Source organism: Lissotriton helveticus, chromosome 1_1, assembly GCF_964261635.1.
Source record: "Lissotriton helveticus chromosome 1_1, aLisHel1.1, whole genome shotgun sequence".
NCBI lineage: Eukaryota > Metazoa > Chordata > Amphibia > Caudata > Salamandridae > Lissotriton > Lissotriton helveticus.
Window position 1 is genome coordinate 1,855,037,508 of NC_136057.1, and position 27,548 is coordinate 1,855,065,055.

The window sequence follows — 27,548 nt, forward strand, 5'->3', positions numbered from 1 at the left end:
ATAGAGCATGAAGCAATATATAAGAACAACAACAAACACTGCTATATGCCTTCAATCAGCATCTAAAAATTGTACCAAGCAGTAAAAGTTTTCAGTGAGCTAAGCGAGTGACAAAGTATTGTGAACAATAAACACTGCTATAAGCTTATAAAATAAGAAAAGGTAATAAAACATTAAAGCATTAAAAGAAAACAATCTGACAATGCTTAACAATAGTAACATCACCCTAGGAAGGGGGATGAACAGGAAGAAAGAACCCCATGTAAAAGGCAATATCGATGTAGAGTATAATGAGCAAGACATGAAAATGGATAATGATCTTCAAAAACTGAAAATAGTGTACAGTGAAAAAATACAAAATAATAGTAAGGCATAGAGCACAGTATGAAACATGAAGCAGAAGGGACCGTATCATATAATGCAATAAATCCTCACGTGGCAAAACGAACAGCAAAAGCATGACCAACAACAAGAACTACTATAAACGTATGAGGTAAGAAAAAGAAAACATTAGAACAGGAAAAAGGATTCAGTCAGCATCAGAAGACTAAGAAGAGGAGGAAAACTCCCGAAAGTCATACAACAAAGAAAAAACAAACGAAAAATGATAAAACACAATTTAAACCTAGAAAGCAGTAAAACAAAGAACATCATATAAAACTGGGGTAGTTAATACATGAAACAAATGGTGGTAGGTGTATCAACAATACCGACACCATAGGTAGGGGAATGAACAGGAGGAGAGAAAGATCTCTAGTGAAATGGGGAACATTCTTATAGTATATAATAAGCAAAACCCGAAGTACTTAAATAACTGCAAGCTGTAAATCACATATTAATAGTAAATATAGAAGAACAATAGAGTACAAAATACTATATAAGACACTAAGGATAATGAATCGTATTATACTATGCATTAAAGTCTCGATGAGCTAAATGAGCAGTGAAAACATTATGAACAATAAACACTGCTATACACTTCTAGAATAAGAAAATGTAATAAAAACATCAGTCAGCATCAGATGGTGTCTTAAGAGGCGATATGGATTTGTCTCTTTGCTGCGTAGAAGTGTGAGAAGAGACAGAACGTAGAGCCCATTCCTTGTCATCCTGAGAGCGAGGCAGACGAGTAAGATCCCTGCCATGTTGTCTAGATTCGGGAGAGGAGTACAGTTGAGATGTTGGAACATTCATAGAGGAGGACTTGGACTGAGAAGATTGAGCAGAGGGAGGAGACTGTTTCCATATCGACGGACCTGATATAATTCAGAAACTGCTGTAGAAGTGTAGGATCATAAAAGTCTTTGGACTCACCATTCCTAGTAATACGAAAACGTGCAGGCTCAAATAATCCATATTTGATGTCCATTTGACGTAATTGGGGTCGCATAAAGAGAAACGCCTTCCTTCTTTCATTCGTTTCTTTAGAGAAATCTGCAGCCATATGGATGGTATGACCCTGAAACAGAAAGGAACCATGGGTACGAGCCAGTGATAGAATCTGTCTGGTTTGTTCATGTCGGAGGAAGCAAGCAATAATTGGTCTAGGTCTTGCCGAAGATTCAGGACGCGGTGGGCCCAGTCTCTGAGCACGTTGGAGCTCAAGAGGAGGAGTAAAAGAAATCCCAGTCAAAGTCGGAAGGGCGTTACAAAGAAATGACTTCATGTCTTGGATATTGTCCCTATGACTACGATCCTCCAAATCGACGATCTTGCTGTGTAGAAAAAGTAAGTCTTGGTCTGAGCTCTGAACAGAATCCAGACGACCCTCTATGTCCATTATTTTAGAGTCAATAACATCAATCCTAGAATGAAACGTAGTAAGTTCTGCCCTGATAGACTTAGTTTCTGCAGTCAATGAAGTCATAGCAATATCCAGACCCTCTAACCGTCGGTTGACCCCAGAGAGTTCTTGCAAAATACGTTGCATAGTGTCAGATAAGGATTTGTGGCTCGGAGGCAATGCAGCCTGCAATGAAGGAAGTGACGGAGAGCCATTACCTTTAACTGTCACAGGAGAAGATTGTTTAACCACTTCATTGAAAAGTGGTTGCTTAGGTCCACGACCACCATTTCGATTGTTAGACATATTCGTGTACCGTGTCAGTGATGGTCTGCAGTAGCGAATAGAGGAAATATTGGAATAGGAGGCAATGGTGAAGCCAGGAATGTAGCAAATAACAATGAGGTGATAGGGTGTACGCAGTAAGGAAATAACCAATACGACCAGCAGACAAATAGTTCCTGAAATTGGAAAAGTATTATGCCACAAAACCAATGAAATATCAGAGTAGCCAGTCTTGCGTACGTAAACTACCTCATAATCAAAACATGTAGATACAGTAAATGGCTGAAAAGAATAAATGACAAATTAGCCGTCAATCTCTCCCATCTGTCTCACCCTGTAAGAGAGTAACTGATAAAATACCATATTGTGAGAATAAGACAGGGAACAAAAATAGTGAAACTGAGAAGAACCAGTCAATCTGACACAAATTTCACTTATGGCGCATAAAACAACTAAGCAAAGGTGCCAAAACCAAGTGGCGAAAGGGAAAGGGAGAAATGAACCAGTACTCCACCATGCAAATCTGCCAGTACCAATATTCCTGCCCTTACAGATGATAGTCACTATTTGCTTCCACATGTGATAATAAACATTAGAGTTGAAAATTCAGGCGATAGTAATACCACCAGTATGATGAAACCGTTGGGCACATATGCACAGTTAATGAAGTAGACATGTTTCTGTGAGAAAAAAGTCTATTCGGTTTCACCTCATTCCTGTAGTGGCTCTTCTATTCAAAAAAGCATTAAATTCAATTTGTGAGGAAAACTGACATTAAAGCAGCCTGAGGAGGGCGCTGCTTACTGTGCTTATTGAGCCTTGGAAATTGTGGAGAGGCAATTTGCAGAGTTAACAGAGCGCGCCCCCATCGTCTGAGGAGGCGCGGCCTTGATGTGAAGGAGGCGCGGCTCTGTGGTATTGCAGGCACTGCCTCGGCTGAGGAGAAGCGCGGTCACAGAGACGCGCGACTACCGAGGCGTGCGCTAAGAAAGTCGGCCGCCTCACCGTCACTTCACTGCCATGTGTGCCAAAGCCGCTACTCAGCAACGAAGAATATCGCCGCAATCCTCACGTTCCCCGGAGTCCTGCCATTAACGAATAGACGCCCCACTCGAGCAGGTAGGCTAGAGAAGCTCGTCAGGGGTCCGTCCCTCGGCGGAGCTCACCTAACAGGCGGCCATCTTCGTGCGTGGCCAGACCACGCCCCCGGGGTGATTGATTTTAAAATGTTCCATCAATGGTAATTTCCCATCAGGTTTATGAATGTTGAAAGAATGGTCCTATATCCTTTGTTTTAACAGTGTTATAGTGCTCCCAATACAGTTCTTGGACAAGGGACAGGTGATATTGTATATACAGGCCTTAATAAATCATAAAAAGTTTCACAAAATTAACTAGGTTTTTTGTCTTCTAAGACTTCAGGGTTCAGACTTTGTCCTGAGTGCCACAAGACGACATTGTCGGACCCACTCAATATTTGTGGTGTCTTGGCTCTAATCTTAAAACCAAATGTATTTCTCTCCAGGGAAAGATTTGAAACAAACCTAAACCTTCTGGTCACCTACCTATTTCTTAAAGCTGCCTTGGCACAACATTCCTTTATATGATTTTTTAACTGTAAATATAGTGCTGTGACGGATGCTAAGACAAACATGCTTGAGGAACTTTGCATCAATAATGTAATGATTGGCAGGCATTTCACAGTGGCCCAAATACATATTCCATCTTGATGCTAGTGTCTCACGGTAATGCAGCTGTGTTTTATTTTTTACAACAAGTGTCCGCATGCCCCCGCTCTCATTCCTACCCTGCCAAAAGGCGTTTCTCCCTACAACGCCAGCACTGTATAATTAGGCTCTGCAGGGCAGACAGTGAAATTCCACTTAGCAAGAATGACGCTGCACAAAGTTTTCATATCCCCATTAATTTTCATTTATTTTGTGCCTATATTTTGCTCATAACAAATTTCCAATATATATGAGTACCAATAAACCTTATTTCACAAGAAGAATCAGTGTATCTTTACATCACATCAACGACTCAGTCCTCCCAAGACAAAATTCCCAGTAGATGAATGAAAAGTCTTAAGTGCATATGAATTATCTACTGGCACCACTAAATAATATTTTTTCCTTAATGTATTTGCTTTGTATTAAGTTCCATGATGTGTTGATGTGTGTCGGCCTTATAAAATGCTTTTAAATGCATCCTCAGGACATTCATAAGCCACCTGGCTTACCTCCCTGGTGACACAGTTACATGGCTTGAGGTCAGAGAATTCAGTCACTGATACCCCCGTTGGGGGTAGCTGTGTGCTATATAGGATTCTAAAATAAATATGCATGTGAAGTACTCAACCTTGTTGTTGTGATTCTGCACTGGCCTGTTTAGATCTCAGTCAAGATATTGAAGAAAGCATGAGTCTTTTCTGAGTGGATGCCGCCTCTTTTTTTAATGCAGCATTATGTATAATTGTGGAGTCTATGACCCAAACAGTTGTATGCAGATGACACTAAACTTCTTTTTCATTTGGCCCTGATCCAGACAAATTAAAGGACACTTTCTCAAGCTGCATGAAGCAAATCGCTGTATGGATGAATAAGAACTGTATCAAACTCAATCGTGAGAAGACGGTGACCATGTTATTTGGCAAAGCCAACCACTGTGGGCGACAGACTGGTGGCCAGTGGAACATCCAAGCAGAAGATTAAGTCTTGGAGTGAAAATAGATCAGCCTCTATCCATGAAAGACTAAGTCACTAACACAAGTGGCACCTGCTTGCCTTTAGAAAAAACTCTGTCCAAGCCATCATAACCTGTTGCCTGGACTACAGGAACACTTTACTGGCGGGAATAAATGACTCCTTTTTAGCCAAGCTGGAAGTAGTGCAGAATACAGTCGCTCAACTGATTTTCAACCTTCCTGCGCACTACTCTACCTCCATCCTAAGGAAACTGCACTGGCTACCCATCAGAAAGTAGGTTGTTTTAAAAGTCTGCTGCCTGACACACATAGTTCTGCATAAGGCCCGCCTAGGCTATTTGTCTTCATGACTTAACGACTATCTGCCATCTAGGACGCCAGGATCCTCTAATCAAGCACTTCTGTTGACCCCATGCATCCACACTTCAAGATTCAGGGGTAGATCCTTTTGTTATGTGGCGCCTTATTACTGGAACAGACTCCAGCTTAATCTTTGCACTTGCCCAAACTGTACAAACTTTAAGAATAGGCAAAAGACTTACTGTTTTACACTGTGCTCTCCTTGCCATGATCAGTACAACGCCGAGCTACTCCTCCGGGAGTATGCTGTGCACTATGCCAAGACACCAAAATAAATAATACATCCCACATTAACGTTAAGCTCAAAAAATGTGTGCGGCTCTCTGGTATAACCAAGTCATGTTGGTGACTGATACCTCTGCCTTCTGTTTATTAGTGTGCCTGAAGGCCAACAGGGGGTGTTTTTGGCCACAAGTGACTTACAAAGGAAAAGTCGTCTTATTCCTCATAAAAACGGTCCAACTATTGCAACCGTTTGAAGTCCTGATGCCATTCATTGACACCCAACTCTTCCTCGTCCTGTAAGTAGATTCTGATATTAAAAGATATTACTCCAGAATTCTCAACTCTATAGGTGGACAATGTGCATGTAGAGATCTGCCAGACATGGTGAACCCCTTCAAGACGGCTGTGGTGCACTCCGTTCCATTCTCAAAGGACGAGCTTGCTTCTACAAGTTTTTGATTCTGGTAGCTGCTACCCTGGCGCCTCCCCTCTCAAAGCCTGCTCTGGCTCTGTCACTGATGCCACTTCTGACGAAGCTATGCCTTCCATGGCAAAAACACCCATTCTCTCAGTGACACCCATGATGCCTCTCCCGGCATTGACGTGGACAGTTCAGTGCTGCCTTTGAAACACTCAAAGTTAATTGCAATTATTCAAGCAGCAAGGAATATGTTCAATATTGTTTTAATGACAAACCTTTCTTACAATGTCTCCCTACAGCCCAAAGATTTGCACACATGGCTAAACTCTTCATGTCCAGTCCTGATGCTCTAGTCATGTCCGACAAGGATTGTGTCCATGCAGAAGATAATTAAGAGGTGGGTAAACTCCTTAGCTTTCACATCTAAGATATTGACCTCTTCTTCGACATATATAATGGAAGTTGTCTATATAAATCTCCACATGGGAACATCCTTACCAATCTGTTCATCATTTAGAGGAAATGTCTTCAATAACGATGCTGGTTTGACTTTGGGCAATATACTGGGGTCAAGTCTTGCATCTTAAGAGAAATCTTGTAACATTCCTCTGCATTCTCAATCTTGACTACTTTTCAACAATCCAATTTTAGAGCCTACCTGGCTACCTGGGAGAAACCTCTGATGGGACCAGCAGTTCGGACAAATTATGAGACAACACAGGCCTGCACTCTGTGACCTGAAATTCTTCTTTTCACAGTCCGTGTGGTACAAGCTTCCTCCCCTAAACTGAATCCAAACACCTGCTGACTGCTCATCCTGACTGAGAATCTAAGAAACTGGATTCAATGGGTGAAAAGTCTTTGTTTCTGCCAGCTATGCCCATCTCACACGCCAAATGTCTTTTGGGCTGCTATGTCCTAGCCCTGTGTTAAATGATAACATTAACCATTATCAGCTTACTTGTAATCTTAAAAAAGCCATGGTCCTAACGTGCAGTCTGCAGACATCATGGCTTGATCCATGGGCAGATCTGTAGTGCTGCATTACATGCAAGGGTGCTATCCACTGACTTTTTTCAGGAGATGTACAAATAACTATCACGAGCAAGCCCTTTACTGCAAGCAGCTATTTGGGGAAAAGGCTGCCACCATTCCTAGAGTGCTTTGAAAATAGATAAGCCACAGCACTCTTGATGTGCTTAACCTTCCTGTTGAAGCAATTTTTCCCAGAAGTACTAAACATTTTGGGGCTAAATCTGGACTCCCAGTTCAACCAGCCTCAACCTTCGCAGCTGGTCCAATGCCCCTTTCAGGGCAGTGGTGGATGAAGACTATGCCAGCAACGACAGCAGTGCCACTACTTGCCATTACCCACTGACATAACTGCATCAAAACCTCGGACTCCTCTCCTCTTCATCACCAATTCCTAGTGCAAGGGAGGGTCACCCATTTCTGCACCAATTGGCAGTTGATCATTATGGATCACTGAGTCATCCAGCTAGTCTTCAAAGAAGTATGGCAGTATGCATTACCCTTTCTTTCCTTCCCTCTTCTCTTGACTTCAATTTTTTTACCAGGGCGTGCTCTAGTACATGCCTCGATTATGAATATGGAAGTTCTTGTCCTGCTGAGCCAAGGGGCTATAGAGGTGGTGGTGCCCTTGAAGGATATGGCCATGAAGTTTTGCTGCCTTTACCTCATGGTTCCCATGAAGGATGGAGCTCTAAGTTCTAAACCTACACTTCTTAAAAGCAGGACAAGTTTGAAATGCTGTCCCTCAGCCAGTTTGTGTAGGACATCATTATATGGGGCATTGGCTGCCATCCCTTTTAACTTCCAGGATGCCTACTTGATCCTTCCTGCCCACCGGTGCTACTTGAGTGTCGCTCGGAGCGTCTCAGTACTATTAATTTGCAGTTCTGCTGTTTGGTCTGACAACTATTCAGGAGTATTTAGGTTATGGCCATGGTTGTGGCTTCACTGCAAGAGGTCGTGATTCATGTAGTTCCAAATTTGATGACTGGCTGGTGAAGGAAAGTTGGCCTTCTCTGCTCAAAAACATCTTCAGTGTGACGTCACTCTACTTCACAACCTTGACTCTACGACTGACACCTAGAAGTCCCATTTCGCATCCATGAGGAGTTTGACCTTCATAGTAGTGGTGCTAGACCCTTTTTAAGGTTGTTCTTTCTCCTCAAAGGTCACATACCTGTTGAGCCTCATGGCTACATGCATTCTGTAATTAGGAGCTGCCCACCTGATGGGGGATGTGAGCACTTATTTGATGCCTAAGGAAGCAATAGCTCTGGCATCAGAGGAACCTCTCAGCTTGGGTGTGGACCTTCAACACATTTATGCCAGACCTGCTTTGGTGGATTTGCCCCTCCAACCGGTCAGTGGGTTGTCCCGTGAGACCTCTGCAGTTGCTACAGATATTTCCTTACTAGGCGCGGTGCACTCACCTGGTTGACATCAGGGTGCATTTGCTATGGTTCATGTTGAAGCAGTGCCTATACATAAGTATGTTATCTCGCATGTGACCTTTTTTGCCACAAAAGTCTTTCACCATTCAAGCTGGATCCGACACCACCACCACTGTTACATCAACAGACATGTCGTCCTAGGTTTATGGACACTCTGCTGGGAGGTGATTTGGCTGTGGGCCCAATAATCGTATAATAGTCGTGGTAGTGGAGCATTCACTCTCAGAGTGAGGTGTACTGATTTGTCTCTCCTTGGAAGATTACAAGTGGGAACTTCATACCAAAGTAAGGGAAATGATCTTTGTCAAGCTGTGGTGACTGAGCATAGATTTATTTTCTACAATCCAGCAGAGCAAGTGTCATGAGATTCGTGTTATACCTTTTCCCCTGAATAGATCCGTGAGGGAGGCTTTGAGGTTCTAATCACAGGGCCTGCTCCAGGAATCCAGCTCATCCCATTTTCACAGAGTGTCGTGCAGAAGGTGCAAAAGAATCATGCACAGCTGATCCTCGTTGTCCAAGATAGGGTGAGGAGGATTTGGTAAGCTAATCTGTGGGAACTCTGCCTTCTGTTCTGCTCAGTGTGGCTGCGTCATTCATCCCAATCCCCAAATCCTGCTGCTGCATGTACATAAGATTGAGTGGTGCAAACTATAGTCCTACTGTTTATCATCTGAAGTTGCTGACGTCCTCTTTGATGCCAGGATATGTGCCATGAATTCCCTTTTTGCAGATCTTTGGAATAAGTGTAGACCGTGAAACTAGTCAGAAGGCTTGAATTATTTTCAACCAAATAAAACTTTACTTGGCTTACCTTCCAGATTTGTGTCCCCATATAAACGGCCCCCAGCCATCTTTATTTAAATTTCCACTAGTGGTGCATTTTATGAAAGATTTATTATACTGGTTTCCTCTTACTCGGTTTATTGTTCCTCGGTGGGATTTGATTCGTATGTGAACGTTCCACATGGAATCCTTGGATGAACCTGTGCACCGTTGCCCAATTTTAATCCTGACTCCGAAATCAGTCTTTTTAATGGCCCTGACTGCAACCCATTAGGTCTGTGATATCCAGACCCTCTCAGTTTAACCAGCATTCAAAGTTTTCTATTGAGGTAAATTTGTTCTTCACACCTGTGCCCCATTATTACTGAAGGGGTATCTTCCTTTTACATAGATCATAGGCAATCGGGGGCAAATCAATGATCAAGTACTTCATTTAACATTGGGTTACCGTTTGTATTCAAATCTGCTATGCCTTGGTCCATAACGAGCCTTCAAACAGCATTTGTGCTCACTCCACAAAGGCCATGGCTTCATCCACTGACCTCACCAGAGACATTATGGTGTTTAACAACTGCCGGGTGGTTTCTTGGCCATTCTTGCATACTTTTGATAAACATAACTGCCTGTCCGCTCATGCATATAGCCAGTTCCCACCTCACAGGAAGATATTTACTCCTTTGTAAGGTGAGGAATTTGTGGGATGAGGTATCGTTAAGAAGAAAAAGTTAATTACCTTAATGATATTTATGATGGAGAATACATCTACTGCAAGTTCCTCACTGGTCTGCCTAATCCATTATGAGTTAGTGCCTCGTTTAGTAAAATCCCAAGGCCTGCAAATATCAATTGCTATATGGTTGCTGTCCTTGATGTTTTTTTTATTCCTTTCTGCGTGCCTCAATGAGTCTAGAAAAAGTACCAGGACCTGATGCTAGCATGCCAGATGGGGTCATATATGCTCAGATGTCACCTGTGCTAACAGCTTTGGGGCTGGTTGCAGGGCACCCCCTGGTGGCATTGAAGAGCTAACAATAGGGAAAAAGTTTCCAGATCTAGTCTGGCACCTGAAAGATGTGAATGAGTTATCTGAAGGAAGGTTTAGTATTCCCCAGATATTTTGGTTACCAAAAGTAAGTTTAGTATTCCCCAGATATTTTGGTTACCAAAAGTAAGTAACCTTTTCAATGGCTTTGCAGCTTAACTAGCCAAAGTGTTTTTGTTGGTTTTTAACCATCGTAAACGATGTGCTTTTGCTTGGCATTTCCATCTTTTAATGCCAATAAAATAAGTGGTTTAAAGGTAGTTGGCAAAATTAAAGTTTTCAAGAGAAAATAGTAGCTCTGAATTGTTTTTTTTTAATATATCACCATGTTCTCTGAAAACGGAAGTCCTGATATTCAGACCCAATCACCCCCCTGGTGGCTCACCAAACTTGGACCTACACCAACACCCACCGACTAGGCACAAAATCTGGGCATCATCCTGGACACCAAACTCTCCAGGAGACTCCAAATCAATGCCTTCACATCCGCCTGCTTCAACATTCTCTGCTCAGAAAGATCTTCAAGTGGCTTCCCCTGGACACCAGGAAGACTGTCTCTCAGGCTTTGTTCACAAGCAGGTTAGACTACCTCAATGCCCTCTACCATAGAATACCTGCCCACCTCTCACACAAGTTCCAAACCATCCAAAATGCTGCAGAAAGACTGGTCCTCCACCTACCCCGCAACACCCACATCATGCATCACCTACGAGAACTCCACTGGCTCCCAGTCAGTTGCCAGTTCAATATACTCACCCTCCCCTTCAAAGCACTGCATCAGAAGGGAACGGCTTCCTTAACCGCCATCTGCACTTCCACCAGCCAACCCGAAACCTCTGATCTACTTCGCGATCACTCGCACACATCCCCCGCATTTGCAGAAGTAGGCGAGGAGGCTGCTCATTCTCCTATATAGCAGCAAAGACCTCTAACACCCTTCCCCAGGACACGAGAACAGCCATCACACTCACAGCATTCCGCAAGAAACTGAAGACTTCGCTCTTCGATTGATGCCCCTGTCCTTCTGCATCTAGTCGGTGCCTATAAAGCCTCACGTGTGATTCGTCCACACTCTACAAATCCTGTTGCATTACATTTGGGCATTCTAGAGGAGAATGAGACATTGTACCATGTAGTAATACAAAATAACACAAACATTTAGAAAATAGAAATTTTTTGCAGATGTGTGTAGATACCCTCCCACTCATACCCTCCAATTTTGCATTTGATTGCTCGATCGGCGGAAAGAAACTAAGTGCAGTGAGGAGCCAGCAGGTATGTCTAATCAATCAATTTTCTCCTCTGTGTCCGCACCTGTAGACTTATAGAGCCTCTGCCTTCAAATCCATCCTTTTTTGTGGTACACCTTTTATTCTCTTTTCTGCTTACAAAAACATCTATTTACCAAATGTTTACAGTTAATATTCTGATTTCTCCTTCCATTTGCCTATGAAACCCCGTGTGTTGAGGGTCCCAGCACTGAGATCAGCTTGTCTCCTGACACCTTTAAAGCGCTTAGAGGGTTCCTTCCATAAATCTTCAAGTGGTTTCTACTCCATGGCTAAAAACCAAATACTGTCACAAACCAAAAGCTGTTTCGATGAAAATTACAGAAGCAGACACCACCCTGTATCGTAAGGGGAATTATTTTTGTTCTGACAAGGATAGTGCAATAACAAAACATGTGTTTTGATCTTGTAAGACAAAAGCTTATGCAAAACCACAGAATAATTTGCTTTCCTTCCTGTTGTGTGAACCATTAAATATTCCATTAACTTTTTTTGCTGCAGGAACACGCACGGAAAGCACTCGACTTTCTTTGGGAAAAACGGCAGCGAAGCAGCAATCTAGTTGGGGTTACAATTAACATACATACTGGAGACTGGGTGCGAAAAGGTTAGTATTCATCTTCCTCAGACTACATTTACAGATTAAGTATGCGTGTGCACCTCTTTATGGGTCTTAACATTAGCGCCACCTGAAGTGGACAAAAAGAGTTGCTTTTCTTTATGCTACTCTTATTTTTTTATACGTTATTTGACAGTTTCCAAGTTGAGCATTAACGGATTGTCTAATTTGATATGTTTTTACTATTTACCTCCTCCTTGTTCATCTGGTAGTTTGCAAAACGTTTGTGTAAGTTCGGCACTGGATTGTGCTGTTTAAATATTTTAGAAAGTGAAAGGCTTGGAGACTGACACACATTACATACAAAAGCATTCTCCTCCAGTAGATTAAGACGATATAAGGAGGTGGATTATATGGCAGCTTGTATCTTCGATCCCATTCTGCCCTCGCTTAAAGCCTCCTAATTTTTTATTTGAAATTATCAGTTTTTTATCAAGAAGTTTATTTCTCCGCTCCAAAAACATCTTTCTACAGTGCATCTGGGAGCTGGCAAAGAGGGAGAGCTAATGAGACACTGATGCAAGCGGATAGGTGTTCTTGGTTCTGAGCTGAGTTGTTGGTCTTCGACAATTCACTGAGGTCCTGGTTTCCTCCACATAGTTCTGTGCTTAAGCAGAATCTCTGCAACATGGCGCACCCAACGTTTGGTCTTATACTCGAGACACTAGTGTAGTGCTTAAATCAGTCCACAACACCCTCTCTCCTGTTTCCGGTTGACGGTTGTGACGGATTAACCTACCTATATGGATAAAGTATAGGTTCATTCAAGCTTGAGATTTTTAAAAGGTTCAATCCCATCTCCATCGAGAACAAAGCGTCCGAAACTCCTGTTAGAACACCCCCCGGAACGCTCCAAAACAGTGGTCCCACTTCTCTCCAATCCAGGAAGCAGAGATTGTCAAATTAATCCCCAACACCAAGCCCTCATCTCACGCCCTGGATCAGCTACCCTCCTCAGCTGGCCAAAGACCTGAAGCTCGTCCTTGCCCCACTATGGTGCAAGATCATCAACAATTCACTGAGCTCTGGAACTGTACCCGACTGCCTCAAAGTAGGACAAGTCCCGCCACTGCTAAAAAAAAAAACAGGTCTAGACACTGACGATCTGAACAATTTCAGACCTGTATCGAACCTACCTTTTCTATCCAAAATCATTGAAAGATGTGTACTCCCACAGTTGACCCAACACCTGGATAACATCAGTCTACTAGATACCCATCAATCGGGTTTCAGAAAGGAATGCAGTACAGAATCCGCAATCCTCAACGTCAGAGACTACCTACTCAAGTCACTCGACTCTGATACATGCTGCCTGCTCATCCTCCTAGATTTATCGGCCGCATTCGATACAGTTGACCACAAAGTACTCATAAAGGTTCTACAAGAAAGGGCCGGTCTCCAAGAGATGGTCCTCCACTGGTTCTCTTCCTTTCTCCACAACCGCTCACAAAGAATAAAAATCAAAAACTTTGATTCCGACCTACACCCCGTCATCAGAGGTGTTCCTCAAGGATCAGTACTCTCCCCCCAGCTCTTCAACATCTACATGGAACCCCTTACCTCTCTACTCAGGAAATCCAACATCCCCTTTCATTTATATGCAGATGACACGCAACTCTATCTGGAAACCACCTCAATTGATGACATCCAGAGACTTAACAACACGCTCAAGGAGGTCCAACACTGGCTCACAAACAATCACCTGAAACTCAACCAAGAAAAAACGGAAATACTTCTCATTTCCTACAAAGATGAAAACCCACAAATTGAAGAATGGCTCAAAGCCATTGATGCCCTCAATGGCAACCTCACCTTAGCGGATTTGCTAAAATCTCTAGGGATCACCCTGGACCCAAAACTGGTCATGAAGAAGCACATCACAAGACCTGCCAAAAGTGCCTTTCTCAACCTAAAACTACTTTACAATATTAAACCCTTTCTCTCACCCAAGGACCTTCAACAAGCCACCCAAGCACTGGTCCTCTCCAGAATAGACTACGGGATCGCTACCTTGACTGGGACCGCAAAATCCCACCTCGCTCCCCTGAAGACAACCCTCAATGCAGCTGCCAGAATGGTTACTGGAATTAAGAAATTCAAACACATTTTGACAGCTCTCAGAGAACTCAGATGGCTCCCAGTTGAGTTGCGAGCCTTTCTCAATCTAAAACTACTTTACAAAATTAAACCCTTTCTCCCACCCAAGGACCTTCAACAAGCCACCCAAGCACTGGTCCTCTCCAGAATAGACTACGGGATAGCTACCTTGACTGGGACCGCAAAATCCCACCTCGCCCCCCTGAAGACAACCCTCAATGCAGCTGCCAGAATGGTTACTGGAATTAAGAAATTCGAACACATTTTGACAGCTCTCAGAGAACTCAGATGGCTCCCAGTTGAGTTGCGAGCCAGCTTCAGAACAGCCTGCCTCACTCACAAAGCCCTGCACACAGGCAAACCGGAATACCTGGCCAACAAACTCAAAAGGACAGGCCAGTAAAGAAATCTCAGGAGCTCCAACTCTCTACTACTCATCCCGCCAAGAACTCGCAAGCATAAAACCTCAGCCAAATCTTTTGCCGGTAACGCTCCAAAAATCTGGATCTCCATCCCCCCCCACATCAGAACAACCCCCTTGTTTCCAAAATTCAAGAGCCTACTCAAAGCCCTCTTCCTCGACCGATCCCAAGCGTACCGATAGAGCCCAGGTAGCTCCTTTGCCGACGCTCCACCTTACCTCATACCTCGTGACTGACGATACTGATTCAGATCAAGAAAACTTTTACTTTAAAAAAAAAAAAGAAAAAAAATATGCATAAGCGGTTTGATTGTCTATTACACTTGGATGATCATCAGACTTGGCCTGCACCCTCTTCTCCTCTACCCCTTCGCCAACACGCTTGTTCCCTTCCCCGCTTGAACCCCCATGTTCTACCATTCCCCTGTATCATATGTTTGCTTATTACTGTATATGCTGTGAAGCGCTCTGATACCCCTGGGTCCAGCTAGCGCTATACAAAACTTCTAAATAAATAATAAATAAATTGCTACCCGTTTGTGCTACATCTTATATAGATTGTTTCTTCTCTACTGTGTCCTCATTGGTGACGTTGATATCGCCCCGGATAGTTGGGTGTCCGTTTACAATCATTTGCAGGCGTTCGGGGTGCCTAATGAAGGCATGGCGGTACTTTTTAGGTCTCGACTATTCTATCCCGTAAGGGATAAATAGTCGAGAGTATAGAGGGCAACCAAGCTCTGAAACCATCGCGGATTGCGTCCTGTTCATGTGGTGCACTCGTGCGGAACGCGCGCCCATATCAAAGCCATCAGCCTCCCTCCCACAGGCATCTGAAGCTTCCCCAGCGTGCGCTCGGCCTCAGGCATTCAAGCGTGAAGCTTCCCAAGCGCGCGCTCAGCCTCACTTCTCCTCCCCCTAATTCACCCCTGCCAGGACCCTAAGGCTGACTTCTTAGGACTGACTTTTCCAAATCTCTGTCCCTCACCCCTTCTTTATTTCTTCTTTCTCTCACCCCTTTCTTTCTTTTCTCGTCTGCTTCTTTTCTATGTTTGCTTCTCTCACCCCTATCGTTTTCTCTCGCTGTCTCACACTTTGTTTCTTTCTTTCTCTCCACACTCTTCTTTCCTACTTCCCCCTGTATTCTCCCTCTCATCCTCCTTCTTTCTCTTTGATCTCCCCTCCCCTTCTATCCTTCCTGCCTCTCTTTAGCTCTCTCTTCGTATTGTCGCGTCTTCTCCGGTCTCTCGCCTTTTCTCTTGTTTGTTCTCTTTCTCACCTTTCTCAACTGTCGTTATCTCCCCCGCTGCTTCTCAAGTGACTGAAAGGGTGTGTTCTGAAACAGACGATTCAATAGAAGTTGGAATTTACTTGAAAAACCCACTATAAGCTACAACATAATGCATTTAAACCTGCGAGGATTGTACCTCGGGAAGACTGGGATCATTGACGGCTTTGCCTTTCTGCCTTTGCCCTTTCATGAATACATGCCCTCTTTTGTTTGGTTTCAGTGCGCCACAGTTGTCTTCTGTCTGTGTACACACACGTACAAACAAATCAGCCACATGAATGCACATGAACAAATGCTCCCACGTGCAACCTCTCAGATACATATTTACCACGCAAAAATACACACACACACACACCTAAACAACCAACCACACAAACAAACGCACACACAACTACCCAAATATACATACACAGTTACACACACAGACGCAACTACTCAAATACACGTATCTGGGCAAGCAAATACACCAGACGCCTCACAGACACAAACAACCACATAAATACACCAACTCTGAGAAACGCGCAAACGCAACCACAACAATACACTTGGTACCCATGGAAAAATCCACATGCACAGACGCAGCTACGCAAATACACATTCGCACACATTCATAAGCTTCCATATGCACACCTACCCGCACAACCACATTAATACGCACACAGACATACGTACATTAGCAAATATACCCACGCGCACAGACGCAACCACACAAATAAGCATAGATTACACCCACACACACATTCACAAACAACCAAATACACATAAACCCCTACACACAAACGCCACCACACAAAATACATACACGCACACAAATGCGCGTACATACACACACACTAAAACATGCTCACATATACACAGATATGCTCGCATATACACGCATGCCTACACGTATCCACACACACATACATACACGTGCATTAATACCTTCAGCGGTTCAGTTGTTTGATTATGCGGTAAACACGGAAGCAATATTCTCATGGTGTTTAGTAAATATGTATACTATCTGCCCATGACGTTTCTCTGGGCTCAGATAGCTGGACCAAGGAATGTAATGTTTATGAAATGCGTGAATGGCCCCTCCACTGTTTTCCTCGTTAGTCAACAAAAACAATATAGGGTTATAACTAATGTTTATGAAAACACAAGTCCTGTAGCAGGACCCATGGGTGTCGGGAGAGATACAGGCACAGCCTACGCCTTCAAAGTCATTGTCTTATCAGACTGTTCGACCTTCACCATCATTGGTCGCATTAGGACACAGGTAACTGGAAACAGATAGGGAAAGGCTGGGGATTTCGAGCACATAGAGGCAGTAAATACCTATGTAGCCAGAACCACCACAGCACCATTCAGCGCCACCCCAGCACCATTCAGCACCACCCCAGCACCATTCAGCGCCACCCCAGCACCACTCAGCACCACCACAGCACCACTCAGCACCACCCCAGCACCACTCAGCACCACCACAGCATCACTCAGCGCCACCCCAGCATCACTCAGCGCCACCCCAGCATCACTCAGCACCACCCCAGCATCACTCAGCACCACCACAGCACCACTCAGCACCACCACAGCATCACTCAGCGCCACCCCAGCATCACTCAGCGCCACCCCAGCATCACTCAGCGCCACCACAGCACCACTCAGCATCACCACATCACCACATCATCACTCAGCACCACCAAAGCATCACTTAGCACCACCACAGCACCACTCAGCACCACCACAGCATCACTCAGCACCACCACAGCATCACTCAGCACCACCACAGTACCACCACAGCGCCACCACAGCATCACTCAGCGCCACCGCAGCATCACTCAGCGCCACCCCAGCATCACTCAGCGCCACCCCAGCATCACTCAGCGCCACCCCAGCATCACTCAGCGCCACCCCAGCATCACTCAGCGCCACCCCAGCATCACTCAGCGCCACCCCATTATCACTCAGCACCACCACATTATCACTCAGCACCACCACACCACAGCATCACTCAGCACTACCACAGCATCACTCAGCACCACCACAGCATCACTCAGGAACACCACAGCATCACTCAGGGTCTCCACAGCATCACTCAGGGTCTCCACAGCATCACTCAGGGCCTCCACAGCATCACTCAGGGCCTCCACAGTATCACTCAGGGCCTCCACAGTATCACTCAGGGCCTCCACAGTATCACTCAGGGCCTCCACAGTATCACTCAGGGCCTCCACAGTATCACTCAGGGCCTCCACAGTATCACTCAGGGCCTCCACAGCATCACTCAGCACCACCACATTATCACTCAGCACCACCACATTATCACTCAGCACCACCACACCACACCACAGCATCACTCAGCACCACCACACCACAGCATCACTCAGCACCACCACAGCATCACTCAGCACCACCACAGCATCACTCAGCACCACCACAGCATCACTCAGGGTCTCCACAGCATCACTCGGGGTCTCCACAGCATCACTCGGGGCCTCCACAGCGTCACTCGGGGCCTCCACAGCGTCACTCGGGGCCTCCACAGCGTCACTCGGGGCCTCCACAGCGTCACTCGGGGCCTCCACAGCGTCACTCGGGACCTCCACAGCGTCACTCGGGGCCTCCTCAGCGTCACTCGGGGCCTCCACAGCGTCACTCGGGGCCTCCACAGCGTCACTCGGGGCCTCCACAGCGTCACTCGGGGCCTCCACAGCGTCACTCGGGGCCTCCACAGCGTCACTCGGGGCCTCCACAGCGTCACTCGGGGCCTCCACAGCGTCACTCGGGGCCTCCACAGCGTCACTCGGGGCCTCCACAGCGTCACTCGGGGCCTCCACAGCATCACTCGGGGCCTCCACAGCATCACTCGGGGCCTCCACAGCATCACTCGGGGCCTCCACAGCATCACTCGGGGCCTCCACAGCATCACTCGGGCCTCCACAGCATCACTTGGGCCCTCCACAGCATCACTCGGGCCTCCACAGCATCACTATGCGCTACCACAGCATCACTGAATGCCACAGCATCACTGAATGCCATAGCATCACTGAATGCCACAGCATCACTGAATGCCACAGCATCACTCTGCGCCATCACAGCATCAATCTGTGCAACCATTCAACACTGGTTCAAATATGTTCTCTCAATGTTTCAAGCTTGATTACAAATGTCACAAAAAGATGTTAAAATGGCACTTCTGTTCTTGGATTTTCGTCGCAATAAAATACACTGAACATAATCTTCACAAAAGTTATTTACAAAAGTTTAAGCTATTGCCATTATATATTACAATCACTTTTATTTAAGTATTAATTATTTAAAACAATTAAACGCCATTGTTACTTGTAATATCAATACATCTAAGTCACGTAAATACAAAACATGTTGCATTACAAATACTATAGGTGTCACATTTGCGAACGTTATAACTATTGGCATTGTAAATGACAAAGCTACTAATTTAGCTATTTTCAAAACAAACACATAAATAAAAAAATTGTCATTTACAAGACCAATAGCTCAAACTTTCCTAATGCGAGACCTATTGCATTGCAAATCCTTGTTGTGGTGAGTGCTGAAGCAGCATACCCTTTTGAACTTTTCTACTCATGGGTTACCTTTCCTGCACTGAATGTGGACAGTGGTACGTTTCATGTTTATACTCCCACAGCCGTGCCTAATGTCTATACACCATATAAGACACAGGAGATTCCAATTTCAGCTTGGCAGCATCAAGTTTGGTTTAATGGCGCCCTTCCCCGCAGTTCGGTTGGATCCCTTGTCAATTCCTGGGGCCACATGGCCTGTTCTTGCCGGATTTACTCCACATCCACGTTTCCTTACAGTCCCTGTTGCGGACTTACGAGTCCTTTATGCCTCTGTTGTAGGGGTGCTTAGGGCTTTAGTACAGTACGTCTTCTGCAACATCCAGGTGGGGACACCTGATGCTGCGGCGCAGCCAGTTGACCGGCCTGGATTAAAACGAGTCCCGTCGTGGTTAATTAGGTTATGGGCAAGCTCCCCAAAGATAAGGACGAGATGCCTTTTTAGCTTGCCGAAAAATTTGACCAACTGGAGGCAGTGTTTCCAAACACGACTCCTGTGGAGAAACACAGGATTCTAACCATTAGTTTGCAGAAAGACTTAGTATCAAAGGTCACAGATTGTGAAAGCAGTCTACGCGAAGTGCTTCGGCACACCGTCTATGACTGTTCTGCCCTCCATGATCAAGCGTGTTTAGGATCAACACGTTCCAGAGGCGGCTGTTGAATTGGGAATGAGACTTGTCGGAGTGTTTGACGTTGTTTCTGATCTCATCCTTGCTAACGTCAAGGAGATGTGGTAAACGTTCAAGTGTGCAATGCTTTGCGCAATGTCCCCGATAAGCCCCGGCAGTTACCAAAAATTATTGTGGAGGCTTATAAGACCATTGGCCGCAATAGTTTGGGTGTTCGGCATTTTGCTAAGACAGCAGCGCAACCACAAAATCAGATGGCTAAGTCTAATAAAGACGACTGTCCAGTTTTTCCTAAACCGAATTGGAAAGCTAAAAAACAGGGGAAACCGCAACAGAAACCAGGGTCGCGTCCTGCATTTCCGATACAAGTGTCAACTGAGCGCACATATGATTTGCTCAACAGTGCGAGCATTAGGTCTCCAGAACGATTTCAGGTTCCTGATCAACGTTCTCCTCGTTCTTTATAGGAAACATCGGTCTCGAAAGCCGGTGGCGGAGAACGCGGCAGAGGTCGGGGCGCCCCAAAAGGTCGTGAGCAGCCCCGCCCAACTGATGGTAAAGGCAAGCAGGACGACTCAATGTCAACGACCTCAGTTTCAGAAAAAGAAAGTTGCTGCTTTAACAGCGAGTTATGCCACAGATAGTGAGAACACAGCTTTGGAACCAGACATGGGCCCTGACCCTGCTAGACAGTGCAGCGGAAGTTACAATAGTGCGGCAAGCACTGCGTCCGTATCTGAAGGCGACAGCAACTGAACGTTCATCACCGTAGAGACAGCTGACACTAGAGTGGCTCCCCCTGACAGACTATTTGAAATTGTCCTTTTAATTGAGGGTGATGTACAGCATAAAATTAAGGATATTTTTGGGGAAAATCGGACTTCCACATATGACATTTTGTTAGCGGAGGCAGACTGGCCCCCACCTTTCGTTTTGGCCGCCCGAGAGGGTAGGAGGTGATTCTCCCTAGTTGTGCACACACCATGCCCAAGGAGCAGGCGCAGAATTTTGCAGAAGAGTGGACTCTGGCGCTTGCGCCGGCATTATACCATACTCAAGTGGGGTGGGATAAACTTTCGCCCCACCACGAGATTCCATTGCGGTCAATGCCCAGCCACAACCCCAATATCCCATGCGGCGTGAAGTCAAAGCGCCAGTCTCAGAAATCCTTGAACAGTTGAAATATCAAGGTGTAGTTGAAACATGTGTGTCTCCCATGAATAATCCTTTATTCACTGTGACCAAGCCTGATGGGTCGTACCGCCTCGTTTGGATTACCAGCATTTGAACTCCCATTGTCGGACTTGCTCAGTACAGAATACCCACAGTTCAGCCCTGGTGGATAGTCTTGTGAGAAAAAGGTTTAAAACTACACTTGACATATCCAATGGCATTTTTTATCCACGTCCCCGATTTAGTAGTCAGTGGGCAGCCTTTACCTCGGGCGGCAATCCGAGACAATTCAAAAGATTAGCCATGGGCTACAAAAAAAGCCCCTGTGTCTTTGCTGCTCGTGTGTTCTCCGTGTTAGCGAGATTAGACCCTGATGCGTATTCGTACGTTGATGATATTTGTCTCAGACAACGAATTGTGGTCGCATCTGTGTTGCGTTGACCGCATCATTGTTATGTTTGCGGCCTTTGTTACAAATTTTACTTTGCTAAATCACACATTGCAGAGTACACAGTGTTGCTTTTGGGTTATGAGCTCAACAATGAAGGCCAAGGTTTAGCTCCTCACTTTCTGGAGAAATGCGCACGTTTGCGCGCTCCGTCAAAAAAGCTACAATCTTTACTGTGTTTTTGTTAGTTTTGGCCGTACTTACATTCCCTATTATGCCAAGCGTATCAAGCCGCTATATGCTTTGATACAACCTACTTTTACCAAATCTTGCTGGCTACCTGAGCACTCAGCTATACTGCAATCCTTGCAGGCTGATCTTCTTGAATCTAAGTTCTTGCTGACGCGTGACAACAACAGAACCCTGGTGATACGAATTGTCCCGGGTGCAGTGAGTTTCACGTACTTGACATTTAATGAAGGAGACACAGTTCATATTGCTTATAAGTCACACTTGTACACATTGAGCTGAAATGCAATTTTCTACTGTAGAAAAAGTATTGACAGCAGTGCAGATGGTGATTCTGAAAGAACGAGCGTTGGTTGTAAAACTGTATCCTGTTCTTGAGGCAGTGACAAAAGCCAGTATACCTAATTCTAAAGCTTTGCATCCTCGATGGATACAGTGGGCCACTTCACTGACGACTCCAATGTCACGTTTTTTTTTTTTTTTTCCAATTCTTTTTATTGAAACAAAGCATCAGTAAAAGACACAGCACAGAAGAATATTTTCATTGCCGATAGAACACCTTCGGGGGTACAGAACACAAGAATACATACATGTCAGAAACCTTACGGGGATGGGGGTACATCAAAAACAACATCCCTGGGTGGCACACAAATCTTTCCTCTATATTTATTCCAAGGTCTCCATATGGAAGCCCACTTTCGAGGGCGGCCTCTTGCCATGAAAACAGTCTTCTCCCGGAACATACTCCAATCTAAGTTATTTCTCCAGATCTCAAGGGTGGGAGGCTGTACGGATCCCCACTGCTGGGCAATATTCCTTTTGGCTATCATGAAACTCAACTTGGCCCACTGTGTCTGTGCAGAGTTAAGGTCAGTAGGTTCCCATATGTTAAGGAGGCATCTCCTCGCCTCTGGTAGCAAGGAGACCCCCAGACCTCGTGTATAGTGTTGTGAATCTTACGCCAGTACTCAGTAATATATCGACACTCCCAGATAATATGGAGGAACGTCCGCACAAGACCTCACATCCTATGTGGTATTTTTAACTCAACGAGCCGCAGCCGTGCAGGAATGGCGACCATTTTAGGAGAGGACCCAGCCGATTGCCAGTCCTCATCGTCAAGTTCTATTCCGTCTCGCACCCACTTATCCCTCAACTCCCTAAGTAGGTCCGCCCTGTGATTAATTAGCTTCATATAGATCAGGGAGATCGTTTTTTCGGGGAGGTGACCATCTAAAATTCTATCCTCGAGAGGCGAGGCCTCCGGAAGGTCCGCGTCCACAGGCAGGGCCGCCTGTAGCGAATGTCGAATTTGTGCATAGCGAAAATACTAAGATCTCGTCCGCTCTAATTCAGCCTGCATTTCCTCAAATGACTTAATCCTGCCCTTGCCCCAGATGTCTTTAATGGTGGAGATCCCTGTCAGGTCCCACTTATCAAACCCTCTCGTCTTCCAAAGCTTACCCAGCCGCTTTGAATCAAAGAGTGGAGTAGCTAACGTCAATTTGTCCCTCCATCCCAAAGAACTCGTGGCATCGTGCCAGATCCGAACAGCATGATTAGTCGGCCCTGTCAAGTCCAACTTAGCTGGCTTAGAGTACAGTGCCGTATTGTAACTGCCTCCGGGGAGAAGCCATTTTTCCATGGCGTAGCCGGGATCGGCGATGGGGCCATACGTTCCATGATTGATCGTGGCCAGCTGGGAAGCCCAATAGTATTGTTTAATGTCTGGCAATGCCTCCATCATACCAGGGGAGCGTCAGCTTAACTAAAGCGATACGGGGTCTGCCCTCCCATAAAAGGCTACACTGCAACCCTTCCACCTCACGGAAATAACTGGCCAGCACTACATCTAGGGTATTTTGAAGGGCATAAAGGAAATGAGGCAGAGACATCATTTTGAAAAGAGCCGCTCGCCCCAACAAAGAGAGCGGAAGTTTTCTCCAGTTAGCGATGTCACTCCTAAGCCTCTACAAAGGGGGAAGGAGATTCTTGGCATACCTGACTGCTGGATCAAGAGAGATGAAAATCCCCAAATACTTGAACTCGTCTGTATTAATTTGAATGGGACAGTTTCACGGAGGGACGGGGGTTCTCCTTTAAGGACAAACAGAGATTTCCCCCAATTAATGGAGACCGGAGTTCTTACCAAAAGAGGCCAGAACGTCGCACACGACAATGAGGGACTTCCGGGGAGAGGTTAAATAAAGCAGAATATCGTCCGCGTACAAGGAAATTCGGTCTTCCCAATCAGGGGACCACCGACTGCCCCGGATAGATGTCTCCCAGCTCAACCAAGCCGCTAGGGGTTCCAGGGCCAGCGAGAAAAGAAGGGGAGAGAGATGGCAGCCCTGCTGAGTGCCCCGACCAAGAAGAAAGTACCAGAGACCCGATTATTAACGACTATTTGGGTGAGCAGCTTAGTATACAGCAAGCACACCCAGCCAATAAATTCAGGACCAAATCCAAATTTAGTCCGGACCGCCCACAAATAGGACCATTCCACGATATCAAAGCCATGGTTGCATCAAGCGAAACAATTACGGCTGATTCCTGCAGTGTGTGGGCCCTGGCTATCACGCCATTCAACCTGCGTAGATTTACGGCCGTGTTTCTATGGGGAATAAAGCCCGATTGATCTGGGTGGAGAAGCCCGCTGACCACTTTCACCAGCCTATTAGAGAGAGAAGCTTGGCCAGAATTTTGGGCTCAGCATTCAATAAAGAAATAGGCCTTTAAGAGGCACAATTAGTCTTGGGTTTACCCACCTTATGGATCACGACTACTGACGCAACTCTCTGGTCACTGGGCAGGATCCCCTTTTCCCGGGCCTCAGTAAACATACATTTAAGGTAGGGAGCCAGCTTATCGGGTCTGAGCTTGTAGAGTTCAATTGGGAGCCCGTTGAGTCCCAGAGCCCTACCCAAGTTCAAGGAGCGAATAGCTTGGACTATTTCGTCAGCTGTTAAGGCACTATCCATAAAATCACGGTCTTCACGGGACAGACAAGGGAGCTGTATATTACGAAGCAGCAACTGAGAGTCCTCCGGTCGATCGGAGACCGAGGTATAAACAGTTTGAAAGTATGCCGCAAAGCTATTGACGATACTCTGTGGATCCATAAGCAAAGCTCCCTCCTCTGTAACAAGCTCTGGGACGCCACGGTCAGCCCAGTCCTTTTTGTCCAACCAAGCAATAAGTTTCCCTGCCTTATCCCCGAGGTCGTAAAGCCTGCCCTGCTGCTCCCTGCCAAGAGCCCTGGCACTATCAGTGACCAGTGATTTATAATCATATTGCTTAAGGCTCAAGAGATGTAATTTAGCTTGCTTTACCTCCTGTTCCAGTTCCCCCTCCAGACGACCCATCTCAGTCTCTGCATCAACAACCTCTCTATTCCTTTCCTTTTTTGTTCCAGCTATCAATGACAGAGCCTAACCCCTAATGACCGTTTTAAAGGCTTCCCAAAGGGACATGGAGGAGGACACCGATTCTTCTTTGTCCAGAAAATAATCATCTAGAGCTTTAATGAGGTCCTTGCGAAGTTTGGGGTTACGCAGATACCAGGGGTTGATGGGGCTACCCTACCTGCCGTTCCCGAAGCGATACAAAGCCGGAAAAAAAGCGGGGAATGATCAGAGATACCCCTGGCGAGATGAACAGCTTCAGTGACGTAAGACGCCTGAGCCGCCTGTTCCAAGCAGTAATCCAGGCGGGAGAGGCTGCCATGGGCACCGGAATGAAATGTGTATTGCTTCTGATCAGGGTGGAGCAATCTCCAGCCGTCCACTAAACCCATTGCATCAATAAAGTCGGGTAGCCATCGCATGGCGCGCCCCCACGTTTATTTTTAATCCCTCATTGCAGACACAGGAGTTCTTACAGTATGAATTTGTTCATCCTGCTCCTCTGTCCTTGCGCCCGTTTGAGGATTACTACTGTATCATTTACACTGACGGTTCGGCGCAAACGGCGACAGGATCAAAGCATGCTTATTCAGCAGCCTGCGCAATAGTGGTTGGTACCATGGGGAATGGAGAATTCAAGTCCGATGTCATGCACACGCAGTCATTTTATTTATTTAAGTGCTTGTATAGCGCCGGACTCGACCCCCGAAGGGGTATCTCCGTGCTAAGTTCACCTTATGTGCATAGATCCGTACTTTATGAGCATGCAGGAAATTATGATGTCTGGAACAAAAATGTCTTTAGTATTTTCCTAAAGACAACGTAGTTGGTATTTTGTCTCAGATTGAGCGGAAGCTTATTCCAGAGAGTGGGGCCCATATACGAAAGTGCTCTACCACCTTAGTGGGAGAGGTGTGGCGCCGCGGCCAGGGCGACTGACGCTGGAATCTGGGGACCACGGTTCGATCCCCGGCTCCGGCGGCAGGTTAGCCCAGCACCATGTGACTCTGGGCAATAGCTCGCTTAATCTTCCCGACGGCCCCCCAGCGCCTAGAGACCCTTACGGGTGATTGTGCGCTTTACAAATGTGGACTTTACTTTTTTACCTTGCCTCGCCTTTCTGATTGAGGGAACCTGTAGCAGCGATTGGTTACTGGAACGAAGGGGGCGTCCACGATTATAGATGTTGAATTTTTCAGCCAGGTATTGAGGACCTGAGCCAAAGATGCTTTTATGTATAATACAACAGACTTTAAACTTGGACAAGGGTCTTTCTGAAGATGTCTGACAGAAAGGGGAACACACGTCTCAGGAGTCCAATTATCCGAAAGCAGGACCCAGTCACCTGATTCGCGTGTTCCTTTAGCAGTAGTCCCTGGTCTACCTGCATGCCTAGATTCTTCACTGTCTGTTTGGGACAGGGGACAGACCCCAAATCCAGTGGCCACCAATCCGGTGACCACAGCGGAGGCGCTTCCCCGAAAAGCATGACCTCGTTTTTTCCTACATTGCATTGTACGAAATTGGAGGCCATCCAACAGGACACCGCTCTCATTCCTTCGGCAAAAGAGTGTTTAATTGCAGGAGTGAGGGTCTGGAATGGAAACAAAAGCTGGGTGTCGTCAGCATACGACACTGGAATGAATCCATATGTTCTCACAATGTCAGCTAGAGGGGCCACATACACATTAAATAGTGTGGGGCTTAGGCACGAGCCTTGTGGGACTCCCTTTGTGAGCTCTATAGGTGTAGAACGAAATGAGCCCAGGCTGACATTTTGTGAGCGGCCTAAGAGGAAACTCTCTAGCCAGGCCAGGGCCAAACCCCCTATCCCCACCTCCTGCAGGGGACTGGACCTCCCAGTTGGCAGAGCTACGTTCCCTGGTGCTTGCACTAGAGTATGCTGATCACCATGTGACTACTCTGATTGTAAGTGACTCTTACTACTGTGTTCAGTCTTTCAATGACAATTTATTCTTTTGGGACTCAAAATGACTATCGTGATTCCAAAGGTAGCGCAATCAAACACAAAATGCTTTGGGTGAGAGTTGCAGAACTGAAAGAGCATCTGTCTCTTGTAAATGTAATTCATACTCTTGGTCAGCAGCATGTAGGAGTACACGCTGTTGGTAATAGTCTTGCAGATGAGGTAGCCAAGACAGCAGTGGCGACATATTTAGTAGCAGCGGTTACAAGATCCAAAACTAAGATTGATGATGACATCTTGGCAGATATTGCTGCAACAGAGTAGGGAAGTCATTACCCTAGAGGTTTCCCTTCTAAATATTCTTATCATTTAAGTCCTGATA

General features: G+C 45.8%; 1 protein-coding gene across 1 annotated transcript in view; it reads left to right on the forward strand.

Annotated features, from left to right (window-relative positions):
• The window catches only part of EDEM3 (ER degradation enhancing alpha-mannosidase like protein 3), a 501,369-nt gene that overhangs the window by 227,081 nt on the left and 246,740 nt on the right, over positions 1-27,548 (forward strand). Inside the window, exon 8 of the mRNA XM_078641446.1 lies at positions 11,880-11,985. Within this exon, the coding sequence (XP_078497572.1) occupies positions 11,880-11,985 (106 nt within the window). The remainder of the gene's footprint in view (positions 1-11,879; positions 11,986-27,548) is intronic.